The sequence below is a fragment of the Cryptosporidium bovis genome (assembly GCF_009768925.1).
Source record: "Cryptosporidium bovis isolate 45015 chromosome Unknown contig_13, whole genome shotgun sequence".
NCBI lineage: Eukaryota > Apicomplexa > Conoidasida > Eucoccidiorida > Cryptosporidiidae > Cryptosporidium > Cryptosporidium bovis.
The window spans coordinates 101,448-114,757 of NW_027125026.1; the positions used below are offsets into that span (position 1 = coordinate 101,448).

Below are 13,310 nucleotides of genomic sequence, written 5' to 3' on the forward strand. Positions count from 1 at the left end.
CTAATTACGAATAAATATATATTTTCAAATTTAATCGTTCTTATAAAATCGATAAATAGTCAAAGTTTGATCTTTTATTCACGAAAAGAACAACCCAACTTTACCATTTAGTTACTCTTACCTGTAATGTCATTAAGGTAGCGAGTTCGGCGCCAACCACTTTTTAATATTTATTTGACAAAAAAAGCAGTGTTCCATTAAGAAGTAATTTAAAAGAAAAAAATCCAAAGTTGAGGAAATACTGATAAGCTGTTAGTAGGAGTAAATATATACTCACGCATTGTAAGCTGTTTTTTGCAGGCAGTTCTGATCAATTTTAAATAACAGCTTTGCGGTTGTTCAGAAAGGGACACGTTTGTTTGGTAAATGGAAGGAAGCAAAACTACTTTTGCTGTTAAGAAATAGAGAACAATAATAAAGACTCACTTGTTTTTTTAAATATTTCATACTCACGGTAGGTGTGCATTCTTTTCTTTCATTTTTTTTGACTTGATACTATAATGAGAGCCAAAATAACAACCGCATTGAGATTAAGAAAAGAAAAGAATGCAATATTTGATGATACAGAGGTTGAGACTGAATCTGATACATTGAATAATGATTATACAATCAATAGAAGAAGAATCAATGGCAGGGCAAATAGTAAATCTGATAAACAAATAAATTCCGATTCCAAAAATGAAACAAATTGGATGACTAGGACAATATGGACAATCATATTGTTATCATCTTTTATAGTTATTTTAGCAGCAGGACACACTTATTCAGCGATTTTGGTTCTTTCTTTAATACTAGCTGTATATCAAGAAGTTATATCACTTAAAAGAAATGCAGAAGAAGATAAACATTTGCCTTTTTTTTATACGTTGCGTTGGTATTGGTTGGGTGTTACACTATTTTCTACGGGAAAACTTTGGTGGGTACCATTGATTGAGAAATATAGAAAAAACAACTATTTTATATACATATTAGTGCATTATCATTCGATTATAAGTTATTCTGGAGCATTGTTTGGATTTATTTGTTTTATATTATCTCTTAGAAATTATACATTGAGATACCAATTTTCTCAATTTGGTATTATGATATTAACACTTCTCCTCGTTGTAACACAATCGGTATTTATGATTGCTAACACATATAGAGGCTTGTTTTGGTTCATTCTTCCGTCTCTGCTAGTTATCTGTAATGATATATTCGCTTATATATTTGGAAAACTATTTGGTAAAACCAGTCTTTTCAAGCTTTCTCCTAAAAAAACAGTTGAAGGCTTTGTTGGTGCATCTATTATTACGATAATTGCTGCTTTTATTCTTGGAAAAATGCTTTCTACTAGCCAAATATTTATTTGCCCCCAAAATGAATTATTAGAAGCACCTTTTTCAATGTGGAAGGAATTAAGATGTGATCCTCATTCCGTATATATCCCAAAACCATATGATACTCCCAACAAACTGTCATTCATTCTGGGAAATGGTCCTATTTATTTTTCAGATTCTCAATTTCATGCCGTTATTATTGGAATTTTTACTGCTTTTGTTGCTCCTTTTGGTGGGTTTTTTGCCTCTGGTTTAAAGAGAGCTCTCAGAATTAAGGATTTTGGATCAACTATTCCCGGGCATGGTGGAATTACTGATCGTTTTGATTGCCAAATATTAACTGGAATGTTTACTTATTTGTATATTCGTACATTTGTTTTTACCAGACCTAAGTCCGTTTCTCTTGATTTATTAATAAAAATGGCGAAACTCCTTCCTGAACCTGAAATTATTCATTTGATTACTGTTTTGTCAAATCATTTAAACAGTATCGAGTAAATTATTATATCACCTGTAATACTTCTAATTAGGGACTCAAAATAACATTATTACTTATAATTTTATTACATCTCTCCTTTTTATCATAAAATAGGTTTGCTTTTGATTTACCTCAATAAACATTATCTAGTTTTTTACGATGAGTAGAATGGGAAAACACATGTTTAATCCTAATCCTTCTTTCCTTTAAAAAGGGAAACTACGCTATCATTTCCCCTGTGAAATACCAGGCTTTATTAATATCCTCCTCTCTAGTACTATTGATGACTAAGAAGACACAGTTTAAGTGGTTAATTCTGTGCCTACCTCATTAATAATCTTCTTGTAACGAAAAAAAGATCCCACAACACAAAGGTCAAAACACTTCCGGCGCCAACTGTGTTGCCGCCAAATGCGTTATTTTTCGCAAAGACAGGACCACAGTAGGAAGGTAGTTAATATTGAAAATTGCCAAATATATGGGATTTTAGGTATTTAGAATAAGATAGACTAGGTTTGAAAGTGAGATTTAAAATTTAAAGAGCACTAGTAGTTGAGCGTTTAAAAAAACTTCTTTCTCAATTGACACATGTAGAAATCGCATAAGCAGAATTGTAGTTGGTTCATTTAATATACTTTTTTAAGGATAATTTATATATTCTTTATTAAGGAAGTAAGGTGATTATAGGAATTATTTTTTGGTGATTCGTCCATTATTTGATATTATTATAGTGTGCATTAACTTTATTGATTCTCCCGAGATATATCAAAGTGAAGGAGAAACATAAATAAAGGGATTAACTGAGACAACACTACTTTACTCTTTTTCTGTTGCATAAGTGTATTTAATTTTGGATTCTAGAGCAAAAACTAATTTTGCCTTAGTATTCATATTTTCTTAAAGTATAATTAAAAGCCTTTAGCTTTCTTGTTTGGTTTTTACTAGACAGGTTGTTGCTTGATACACGTTTTGAGACAGAATTAGGTTAATTTTGTTCATTGGAATTACTACTTAAATAGTCTAAAAGATTGTGATTTTCGGTATATAATAGTAAGATCCCCGTTTTTTTAGTACTGTGAAAAAGGAGTCTACTCTTTATAACATTGTATAGGTAATAGAAAGATAAATCGAAATTATGTGTCGAGGTAGCAAAAATAGCACAAAGTAGCAATGGTGGTTAAAAGTAGAATAAAAATAAGAAAGTAAGAATACTAACATTAAATATTATTGGTTTTATTCAAATGGAATTTAGTTACATTTCAGTCGACCTGTGTTTGGGGTTGTTATATTTAACGATTATAACATTTGCTGGGATATTTTTGTTGAATAAACTATTTTGGAGGAGATATGAAAAACACTACTTGAATAATGACAAGAAAGAAATTGTGTTAATTCCATGTAATAAAGAAATATACAATAAAGTTTCTTTGTGTTTAATAAATTTCTTTACATTACTTCATTTGTTGATCCTTCCAGTAGTCGTGTACAACACGGTACTTACAAATGGAGGCAGTTTGCCGGAGAATTGGAGGAGAAATGCAATCGTATTTTTAATAGAGTATTCAGCAATTTTACTGATTTGTTTGTCAAGGAAACTATTTTTCAGAATAAACACGTCATTAATAGTTCCAGCAAATTTGAGTGAGTGCAACCATGTATTTGTTTTGGTAAAGAAGGATCTAGAAAGTGTTGATTATTCATGGACAACTAACTATTTGCTCTCATCGACATATAGAGTGGGTAAGCTAATATCACTAAAATTTGGAGAGATTATATACTCTATAATAAATAGTAATATAAAAGAGTACAATTTTTATTCATGTGAGGTGATTAGAGATGAAAAATCCAGAGTGAGTTACTTTATATTAGGGACAACTAGATATGTTTATTCTAGTGAAAGTAGAACATTTCACCCACAAACACAGCCTGAAGATTTGAGTACACTTGACTTGATAAGGACCATTGAAAATGGAGGTCTTACAGAAAAGTTGGCAGGGGAGTACCTTTCGATATATGGAGAGAATATAAACATTGGAGACTGTTTGTCTATATGGGAAATAATAAATAATAATTTGTTCACAATAACATTTTTAATGCAATATCTGATGCTTTCAACAACGTTCTTCCTTAAATTCTTTACGTGGTCGTTTTGTTGGTCTGGCCTTATATTATACACAAATATAACTTGTATAATTAGAGACTTTATTCATAGCGCAAAAATCAAAAAGGAAAGGGAGATAACAAGCAAAAGAAAGTATAGAGTAAAAAGAGAATCAAAAATATCTGTAATAGAATCGAGATACCTTGTTCCCTTAGATATTATTGTTATTGGTGTTGGAGACATTATACCATGTGATGTTATATTAACTAATGGTAGTGCATTGGTGGACGAATCTAATTTAACAGGCGAATCTATACCAATATTTAAAAGGTCAATAAATATAAAATCCTTTCATTCAGAAAGGTTTGATTTTGATAGTAATTCCAAAAAGGAGTTTATACTTTATGCAGGCAGCAAAATATTAAAGATTCATGGCAACTATAATTCTGATATTTTAAGCAATCATGTTACTTGTATAGTACTAAACACTGGAATGTTTACAAACAACTTCAAAATTATCAACGGTGTTTCCTACAAAAACGAAAATAGTATTACTGGTAAAACCAAAGATAATACTTGTGGAAAAAACAATGACATAACTGAATTCTACTATGATATACCTCTTCTTTGGACTTTTATGCTTATAATATCTATAGTAGTAGTTATTTTTCAGATTTCGATTTCACCGTTTTGCATTGGATCAGTATTTTTTATATTGGGTACATTTATACAACTTTTGCCTATGTGGGCCCCTACAACAGTACTCTCGACAATAAATATGTCTGCAAGTCGTCTAAAGAGGAACTTTAGTATAAGCAGCTTCTTCCCTAGCAGAATTTTGTTTGCGAGCAAATTAAAGGTATTACTTTTTGACAAAACGGGAACGCTCACCTTTCCAGAACATACTTTATCTCACGTGGAAAGACTTAATGAGAAAATACTTGAGGATAACGGTTTGTCTAAAGACGGTTTTGATATTCTTAAAATAGGAATCTCCACGTGTCACTCTCTGAATTGTGATCCCGATAATCCAAATAGCTGTTTTGGAGACGAGATAGATAGAGAAATGCTTAGATATACAAATTGTGGACTTTACCAAGAAAAAATTTCTGAAGAAGAAACAAGAGTTTATATCCTTGATAAAGAAAAAGGAATATGTTTTAGAGTTCTTAAAATATTTTACTTTAGCTCGGCATCTAGATGTATGAGTGTAATAGTAAGATGCGAAAGATCAGGAAGAATATTTTTGTTCTCTAAAGGAGCACCTGAGACAATTATTGGATTTTGTAATAAACTCCACGTCACTCAAGGATTGTCAGATTTGGCGTCATATTACTCATCAAATGGAAGTTATGTGCTTATTATTGGCTTTAGGGAGCTAAATTCCGGTAATGAATGTTTTACAGAAAAGTACTTATCCTTAGTTAACAGTGATAGACACAATTATGAGCAGGCTCTTGCTCCCATTGGTATTCTTTGTTTTTCAAACTCAATTAGAAACGAGGCTGGACTTGTTGTTGGTCAGGTTAAGGACCTTGGAATTCAGCCTATTATACTTACAGGCGATAACTCTCATTGCGCCCTAAGTGTTGCTAAGAAGGTTGGAATAATAAATAGTAACGTTTCTCTTATAAACAAAAAATGTACAAGTGAGAGCGTGCTGAATACGACAGAAGATGATTTGTTTTCCTTAAGAGTAAATATTCTGAATGAAAACGAGGAAATTGTTATACTCGCACATATTTCTGATTCAGGTAATCTTATATTCCAAGATGAATTTAAAAACCATATCTCAGTTCATGACATTATAAATAATCTTTCCAACATAAGATTGGTGTGTACATATGAGGCGTTCTTACACATGGATTCAAAAAGACCACTACCTATTAAAGACGAAGACGAAAACGACTCTCTGTTAAATAGAGATAACACTTTATTAGACCTAGTTTTGAAAAACATTGTTGTTATCTCGAGATCTACACATTTAGACAAACTTAAAGTTGTTGAAAAGTTAACTAACAGTGGAACAGTTGTTGGAGTGGTAGGAGACGGTTCAAATGACATTGCTGCAATGAAAAGATCTAATATTGGGATTCTAATCAACAATAATGTAAATGCAGACACACACTTTGTTATTGGGAACAACAATCTTACTGGAGTTTTAAATATTATTTATGAAGCCTGTAACAGTGCTTCTGTGTCTAGATCACTTTATCTTTTCATGATTATGTACGGAATTACAATGGTTATATGCAAGAACATTTTATTGTACTTTAGTCAGGCTACTTTACCAGTAATGGGTTACTTTACATACAGTATTTTAATTAACTTTCCAAGTGTTTGGGCATTAAAAAGGTCTAAACCATCAAAAAAAATAAAGGATTACCCGGTTGATTCGGAACTTATATCTAAGAGTACGATAACCATTTTAGTTGGGTTTGTTCTCATTATTGGCGTTAATTTAATAATTTTGTTGGTTAGTTTATCAAAAAAAGATTGGTTTGTATCAAGTTACTCTAAAAATATTAAAATACCTATACACTTATTTTCTCGTCAAGATGGATTTGAACCTGCCACTGTTGTCATTTGGATGTGCAGCCTACATTCACATATGGCTCTTATTTTTGGATTCGGTGGCACTCACAGAGAACCATTTTACAAAAATATCCGGCTTATGGTTTTTTGGTTATTGTCTCAGATAGGAATTTTCACTATTTTATTCTCAAATCCTTCCCCTTTGACTTGTTTATTCAAGATAAATTGCAACGAGGACATTACTCCAAGTTCTGTTTTTTTTGTTCAAGTCACTAAGTTCACGGGAAACAATGTTTTTCCCCTATCTTGGAAGTTGGAATTCACGTCTTGGATTCTTACTTCGTTTTTACTGTGTATTTTCACATTTAAATTATCTAGTTATTACAACAGGAACAAAAATAATCAGACTTGAGCGAAACTAACTTTTTTCTTTTGTAAACAAGGCCATTATTGAAATCACAGGCACTACAAAGAACTTATACTCAGAGGCATGCACTGTGTGACAATCTACATGCAAATGTGCATGCATGTAGAAATCAAAAAATGTGCTTCACAGTCATTGAGAATTAAAATTATGTTTATACCATTGTGTGGATATTTAAAATAAAATCATCATTCAACTATAAAAAACCGGACAAAACTCATATATCTAGGTCCTTGAGATCTTGAACAAGCTTTTGTATAGAGTTTTTAGATTTTTCAAACAGTTTTCTCTCGCTGTCTGTCATTTCTACCTTGATAATTCCCTCAATTCCGTCTTTTCCAATAACAGCGGGAACACCAACAAATAGATCTTTTGTGTCATATTCACCGTTCAAATAAGCAGAGCAAATTAATACAGACTTGGAGTCTTTCAAATATGCCTCCGCCATTTGCACTGCAGATGCAGCGGGAGCATAAAAAGCAGATCCAGTTTTTAAAAGACCAACAATTTCACTGCCGGTAAAAGCAGTCCTATGAACAATCTCATTTACTTGCGATTCCGTTATTCTTCCTTCAGCTATATAACTGCTCAAAGGAATGCCACCAATGGTGGCTGAGTTAGTTAAAGGGATCATGTCATCGCCGTGGCCTCCAATCACTGTAGCGGAAATATCACTGGACTTGACTCCAAGTAATTCACCTAAATAGTACCTAAATCTTGCCGAATCGAGAACTCCAGACATTCCACATACCTTGTTCTTAGGAATTCCTGTTTTTTCCTTGAAGTAGTACACCATTGCATCTAGTGGATTAGTTATACAAATTACAAAAGCATTTGGACAGTAACTTTTAACATTCTCAGCAACCGAGCCTACTATTTTTGCATTTATAGTGAGCAAATCTGAGCGGCTCATGTTTGGTTTTCTAGGGACTCCTGCTGTTATAATAACGACGTCTGAATTCTTTAAATGTTTGTAGTCATTCTCCCCCACTATTTTACAGGAGGAGTTCATTAGTGCCATGCAATGATTCAAATCTAATGCCTTTCCTTGTGGGAGACCTTCTACTATGTCAAACAAATAAACATCACCTAGATCTTTTTGCCCAATTAATAGTGCTATTGTTGAACCTATTTGTCCGGATCCAATTACAGATATTTTCTTCCTCATTCTACTCCTTTACTTAATCTTCAAATAAAAAGCTAGAAAAAAATCTAATTAATACGAATAAACAAGTACTATTGTCAACACAAATATTAATATTGGTTCTACCTATTTGTTTCTATACACATTTTCTCATACCTGAACCCCTCAAATAGGTGGCTTTACATCGTTTTAACACAATAAAATGAGATATATGTCGCGGGCATACAGTACACGAGACGAGAGGACGTAGAATAAAGTGAATACAAAGGACTAATTTTTCTTTGATGTAGCTATATATATATATATATGTGAATCAGACCGCATACAATAAACTATCGCAAGCATCCAGTAGTAATCGGGAATTGTTTTGATTTCATTCTTTCTTCTCACAATTTGTAAATATGTATTTACCTTTAATTCCCCATTGAAAGGTAAACAAATTACTAATAAAAAAAGCCAAAAACAAGCACTCCAAATAGTACAATATCGGCACAGCAAAGTAAATGCAAAATAACTTTAACAACATTTGCTTATGCACCTGTGGCGGGAGCATTTTCTAGAACTTTCGTAATAGTGTTAACCTCATTTATTGACTCGGCAAGAAGTTTCTGTTCCAATGGAGTCAAGTCGAGCTCCAAAATGTCTTCAACACCATTCTTTCCAATAATTGTTGGAACGCCCATGTAAATTCCTTTAACACCATAGTGGTTGCTGCAGTAGGCAGAACATGGAACAACGGCTTTCTTGTCATTTAAATATGCCTCTGCCATCTTAACTGCTGCGGCTGCCGGGGCAAAGTATGCAGTTCCGGTTTTTAAATTATCAGCGACCTCCTTCCAGGCATTTTTAGTATGGCACACTATTTCATCTATCTTTTCCTGCGAAATAAGTCCTTGTCTGATAAATGAAGACAAAGGAACACCACCTACTGAAACAGAGCTTGTAACAGGTACCATACCGTCACCATGACCACCTATTACATTAGCAGACACATCGGAAGCGCTCACACCAAAATGTTCTGCAATGAATGTTCTAAATCTAGAAGAATCCAAAACACCTGCCATGCCACAAACCTTGTTATGTGGCAATCCAGATACTTTTTGGAAATATGATACCATGACATCAAGTGGATTTGTAATACAAATTACAAAGGCGTTCGGACAGTACTTTTTAACGCCCTCTGCAATTGTTTCCAATATACGAGCATTTCCAAAAACAAGTTCTGAACGATCGTCTTTTGGACGCCCTGGAATAGATGCTGTGATAATTACCACATCAGAACCTGCAATATCTGCATAGTCGTTACTACCTATTATCTTTGACGTCGAGCCGAACATAACCATGCTATGAGTTATATCTAGTGCCTTGCCTTGAGGAATACCTTGTGAAATATCAAAGAGAACAACATCTGCTATATTGTCTTTCCCTACTATATATGCAATGTTGCCTCCAATTTGACCTGCCCCAATAACTGAGATCTTACGTCTTTCAATCATCTTAATCTAAATTCTATACAAATAATTTATACAAAATAAAATAACTTTCAAAATAACCTTTGGAATGAAAAAAAATCACTGTTGATTGTAATGCTACTTTCTGCTCTAACCCTTGTTTCTGTCTTGTTTTTGATCCTTCTAGTACGATTTGCATTACTTGTGCCCTATACGCATATAATATATCTTTATTAATAATATCTTTCCCTGCACAAAACTTATTACTACACATACGCGGTAGCTTTTGCCACTGTACCGCCTATTACATTATTTAGATTTGTTAATAAATTGGATAATCCAGTAAGTTGGATAATCCAGTAAGTTGGATAATCCAGTAAATTGGATACTTCAAAAAATTGGAAGGATAATTTAAAACTGTTGTAAATTTGCATACACCTACACAACAACAGTGTATGTATGATCGTTTTTTTCGGCTGGCTGTTGAAACGGTAACAAATTACGTCCTTTTGAAATAGAACGCAGGGCACCCTGATTAGTATGATGTCATTATCCCCTTGGTCTTTTTCCTGAAAGTTTAAGTGTTGCTTGTGCTTATAAACAAATTATATCTTTAAAGATTAAATCAGGATATTAAAATAAATCCAATTCGATTTATCTTTTTTTCTCTTGCCGACTGCAATTTAAATGTAAATATAGCGCTCTTTATGCGTTGTTGCATGCATGTAGCTGCCACACAAGCATAGTGAGGAGTTATATCGTGGGTATGTACGGACTGGAATTTGTTTATTGGAAAATAATGTTGACTCAGAGAAAGCTGGGATTAAGAGAGGTTAAACAATAAGAATACATTTAAAACAAGAACATTTTAAAGTGTCGTGGAAAAGACTATTGCATAGTCACCTCATTTGGACTTAGTTATTGGCAAAGTTTGGGGTTGTTTTATTGATAGAGAAGTACGTAACAATTAGTTGCTTGTAACATTCAATACTTAAGTGGAAGAGTGAAATGCTAATAATAGTACCGAGGTAATACACGACGTGAGATCGAGGTTTGTTTTAAGTAAACAACACAGCTCTATAAAAGCGAAAGTCAATAAAATAGAGTTTTCTTTTAAAGAGGCAAATTAATAATTGTTTTATTTTATTGATTTAAATAAAATCTTACAATAGTTCTTAATGCTAAAATTATAACAGTTTTTTGGGCGCACAAATAAGTAATTCGAAGCAAATAAATACACTTTAAAAAGGCGAGAAGCTAAATCGTAACTTGCATATTAAGATAAGAAAGCGAGTAATAAATCGAAGATAGGTGTGTGGTTTAAGGGTTGAGTAGACGCCAATTTGGATAGTAATACAAGAACGGCCAGAGTTGTGTAGTTTGTGTACTAAAATTGACAAATAAACGTAAAATAAGAGTTGATATATTTACCTGTAGAAAGATGATTACAAGCGTTTCCGATGTATACAAAGTTTTAAGAGATGTTGAGTCGAAAGGTGGAAAAGAAGACTTTACAGTAATATTGGAAGGTGGGCACAATTTGTCAAATGACAATGATAGTAAAATGCTCGAATATTTGAGAATTGCAGGGTTTACAGCAATTGATTCAAGAGAAAATGAAGACAACAACACGGTTATGATTTTAAGGCGTGAATCATACAATGAATCGTCTGTAAAGGAAGCGATAAAAACGCTACAAGAAAGAGATCCAAGTAAGAGTACGACGCCAACGTCGTCTAGAAGCAAGAAAGAAAATTACATCGACAAGAGTTTAAAAATGGAGGAAGAGATAGCGAGAGTAAGGGCAGAGAAAGCGGAAAAATATAAAAATTCAGGTGGTAATACAGATGGATCTGCAAGAAAAAACGCAAATAACGGCAGTTCATTAACAGGTAGAAACAACTCCTCAGATGGAGCAGGCTCGTCGTCTTTAAGGAGATTTATGAATTTCGACTGGTTTACATCAATGTTTTCATCGAGAAGACGAGGAGGCGGTGGAAATCAAGGGGGAAATAGATTGTACCTGGATTCAAGCTATTACAGGTCTAGAAACACCGGATGTTGCGGTCCAAGTTGCGGATCACAAAGTTAAAAAGTGCCTATCTGAAAATAAATGTCAAATTTAAGGTAACACTGTATAATGGAACAGTAGGTTTAGATGCTATTGTTTACGTCAATCTTCAAATAAAAGTTTTGTATTTTTGATAAATCTACAATCATACTTATTATTGATGCTCTGAATCCAGTTATTAAATTTATCTTTTAGTTCTTCTTCGAACATGTCTATGTTTATATTATTGACATTTTTGTCAAATATAACCTCAATGACGATAAATGTAAATAATTCAATGCAATTTTCTTTGTAATTTGGAATAGGGAAGGGAAATATAAATGTATCTATTAATTTATATATAGTAAATAACAATTTATTTGCGCACCTTATCCATTCAACAGAATTAATATATAAAGAAACACTGTCTTTTAAAATACTCCTTCTTTCGTTCTGAACAGTACTTAATTCACTTACTTCTTTATTTGAACCTTTTACTTCATCTTGTTTCTCTGCATCAATGTGTTTACTGCTCAAAAGGAGTGCGGTTTCTTTTGTTATGAGTGATGTCAAAAGGTCATATACAACGATTTCTGGAGACAAGTTATCATAAAACTGTGATGTAAGCAGTATGCGATCTTCCTCTTCATCGTTTTCTTCATTATCCTCATTTTCGTTATATTCGCCGTAATCCTCCTCATTTGTATCTTCTTCCGTATAGCCATTACAGTTTGAATTATATTCATTCTTGCTAACAAAGCATTTATCATTGTTTTCAATGCTTTTATATGTTTTTCCTTTATTTTGTGTTGAAAATTCATTGTCTATTCTCAATACATCGCTCAAATCATTAAACGTATAATCGTCATCATAACTGTGTCCACTCTTATCTTTACCACTACAGTCGTCAATATTCAAGTATTCAAATTGTTTTATGCATTCACTCTCTTTATTGTTTGATCCATTTTTTTTAAATGCCTTAAGTCCATCCAACAATTGGATCAGTTTCTCCTTCTTTTTTTCTAAACCAGGTTTATTTGTATTGTTCTCGACTTTGGGTAGAGCAACATCACCTGTAGAATTACCACTGATGCCATTTTCATCACTTGTGTTTACTGCACCTTTACTACTTCCTAATTGTTTATCACCAAGTCCAATACCACTTGTCAAATTGGAGCTTAAGGTGGTACCTGTGTCATTTGTTATTTCATTGATAACTTTATTTTTTTCGCTTTTATTCAAACATTCAAGCTTAATATTGTCATCTAATTTGTCGTTGGATTTAACGTTTTCAATACCTAACCACTCCTTAATGCTCAATAAAACTTGTGTTCTCATGTGTGGTGGTGATTCTGACAAATTTATACCTAGATTGATATAGGAGTAGTAGCACTTTGTTGAGCAAAACAAACACAAAACTTGTGCATCTATTATTTCCCCCTGATCTTTATCTAATTTCCAGTGATTTTTTGGAAACTTTGAAGAGTCCTTCGGTATTTTTCTTTTGCATTGTATCCATCCACACCTTCCCATCTCAGCCCTCTCCACAGAAATTTCTTCCAAATCTTCTGGTCTTAAGAAAAATCTTATGTACTCCTTTGCCTTGTCATCCAATAGCCCTATGTTTTCTATAAGTTTTTCCTGAAATTTTAAAGATATATAATTTGCCTCCTCTATATTCCTAACATGTCTTTCTATTAGCTCTCTCCTCAGCTTTTCTTTTTGTTTGTTATTTGTCGCCATTTTAAACGCTTAAGGACATTGTTAATACTATTTAATTCTAAACCGAATACAACGAGTGTTTAAAC

The 13,310-nt window shown here is 32.9% G+C and overlaps 6 protein-coding genes across 6 annotated transcripts; 3 read left to right on the plus strand and 3 right to left on the minus strand.

Moving 5' to 3' along the window:
* Nucleotides 1-500: 500 nt before the first annotated feature.
* FG379_000573 (uncharacterized protein) lies at nucleotides 501-1,817 on the plus strand (the record flags this gene model as incomplete). The annotated part of the gene is made up of 1 exon (XM_067325984.1): nucleotides 501-1,817. One exon carries the CDS (start codon nucleotides 501-503, stop codon nucleotides 1,815-1,817), a length of 1,317 nt encoding a protein of 438 aa, XP_067183426.1.
* Nucleotides 1,818-3,038: 1,221 nt separating this feature from the next.
* On the plus strand, nucleotides 3,039-6,845 carry FG379_000574 (P-type ATpase 3 integral membrane; the record flags this gene model as incomplete). The annotated part of the gene is made up of 1 exon (XM_067325985.1): nucleotides 3,039-6,845. The coding sequence occupies one exon, from the start codon at nucleotides 3,039-3,041 to the stop codon at nucleotides 6,843-6,845; it is 3,807 nt and encodes a 1,268-aa protein (XP_067183427.1).
* A 229-nt stretch (nucleotides 6,846-7,074) lies between these two features.
* FG379_000576 (malate dehydrogenase) lies at nucleotides 7,075-8,025 on the minus strand (the record flags this gene model as incomplete). Its single annotated transcript, XM_067325987.1, has 1 exon — nucleotides 7,075-8,025. The coding sequence occupies one exon, from the start codon at nucleotides 8,023-8,025 to the stop codon at nucleotides 7,075-7,077; it is 951 nt and encodes a 316-aa protein (XP_067183429.1).
* A 506-nt stretch (nucleotides 8,026-8,531) lies between these two features.
* On the minus strand, nucleotides 8,532-9,497 carry FG379_000577 (lactate dehydrogenase; the record flags this gene model as incomplete). The annotated part of the gene is made up of 1 exon (XM_067325988.1): nucleotides 8,532-9,497. The coding sequence occupies one exon, from the start codon at nucleotides 9,495-9,497 to the stop codon at nucleotides 8,532-8,534; it is 966 nt and encodes a 321-aa protein (XP_067183430.1).
* A 1,396-nt stretch (nucleotides 9,498-10,893) lies between these two features.
* On the plus strand, nucleotides 10,894-11,544 carry FG379_000578 (uncharacterized protein; the record flags this gene model as incomplete). Its single annotated transcript, XM_067325989.1, has 1 exon — nucleotides 10,894-11,544. The coding sequence occupies one exon, from the start codon at nucleotides 10,894-10,896 to the stop codon at nucleotides 11,542-11,544; it is 651 nt and encodes a 216-aa protein (XP_067183431.1).
* Nucleotides 11,545-11,625: 81 nt separating this feature from the next.
* On the minus strand, nucleotides 11,626-13,245 carry FG379_000579 (uncharacterized protein; the record flags this gene model as incomplete). Its single annotated transcript, XM_067325990.1, has 1 exon — nucleotides 11,626-13,245. One exon carries the CDS (start codon nucleotides 13,243-13,245, stop codon nucleotides 11,626-11,628), a length of 1,620 nt encoding a protein of 539 aa, XP_067183432.1.
* Between the last annotated feature and the right edge of the window lie 65 nt (nucleotides 13,246-13,310).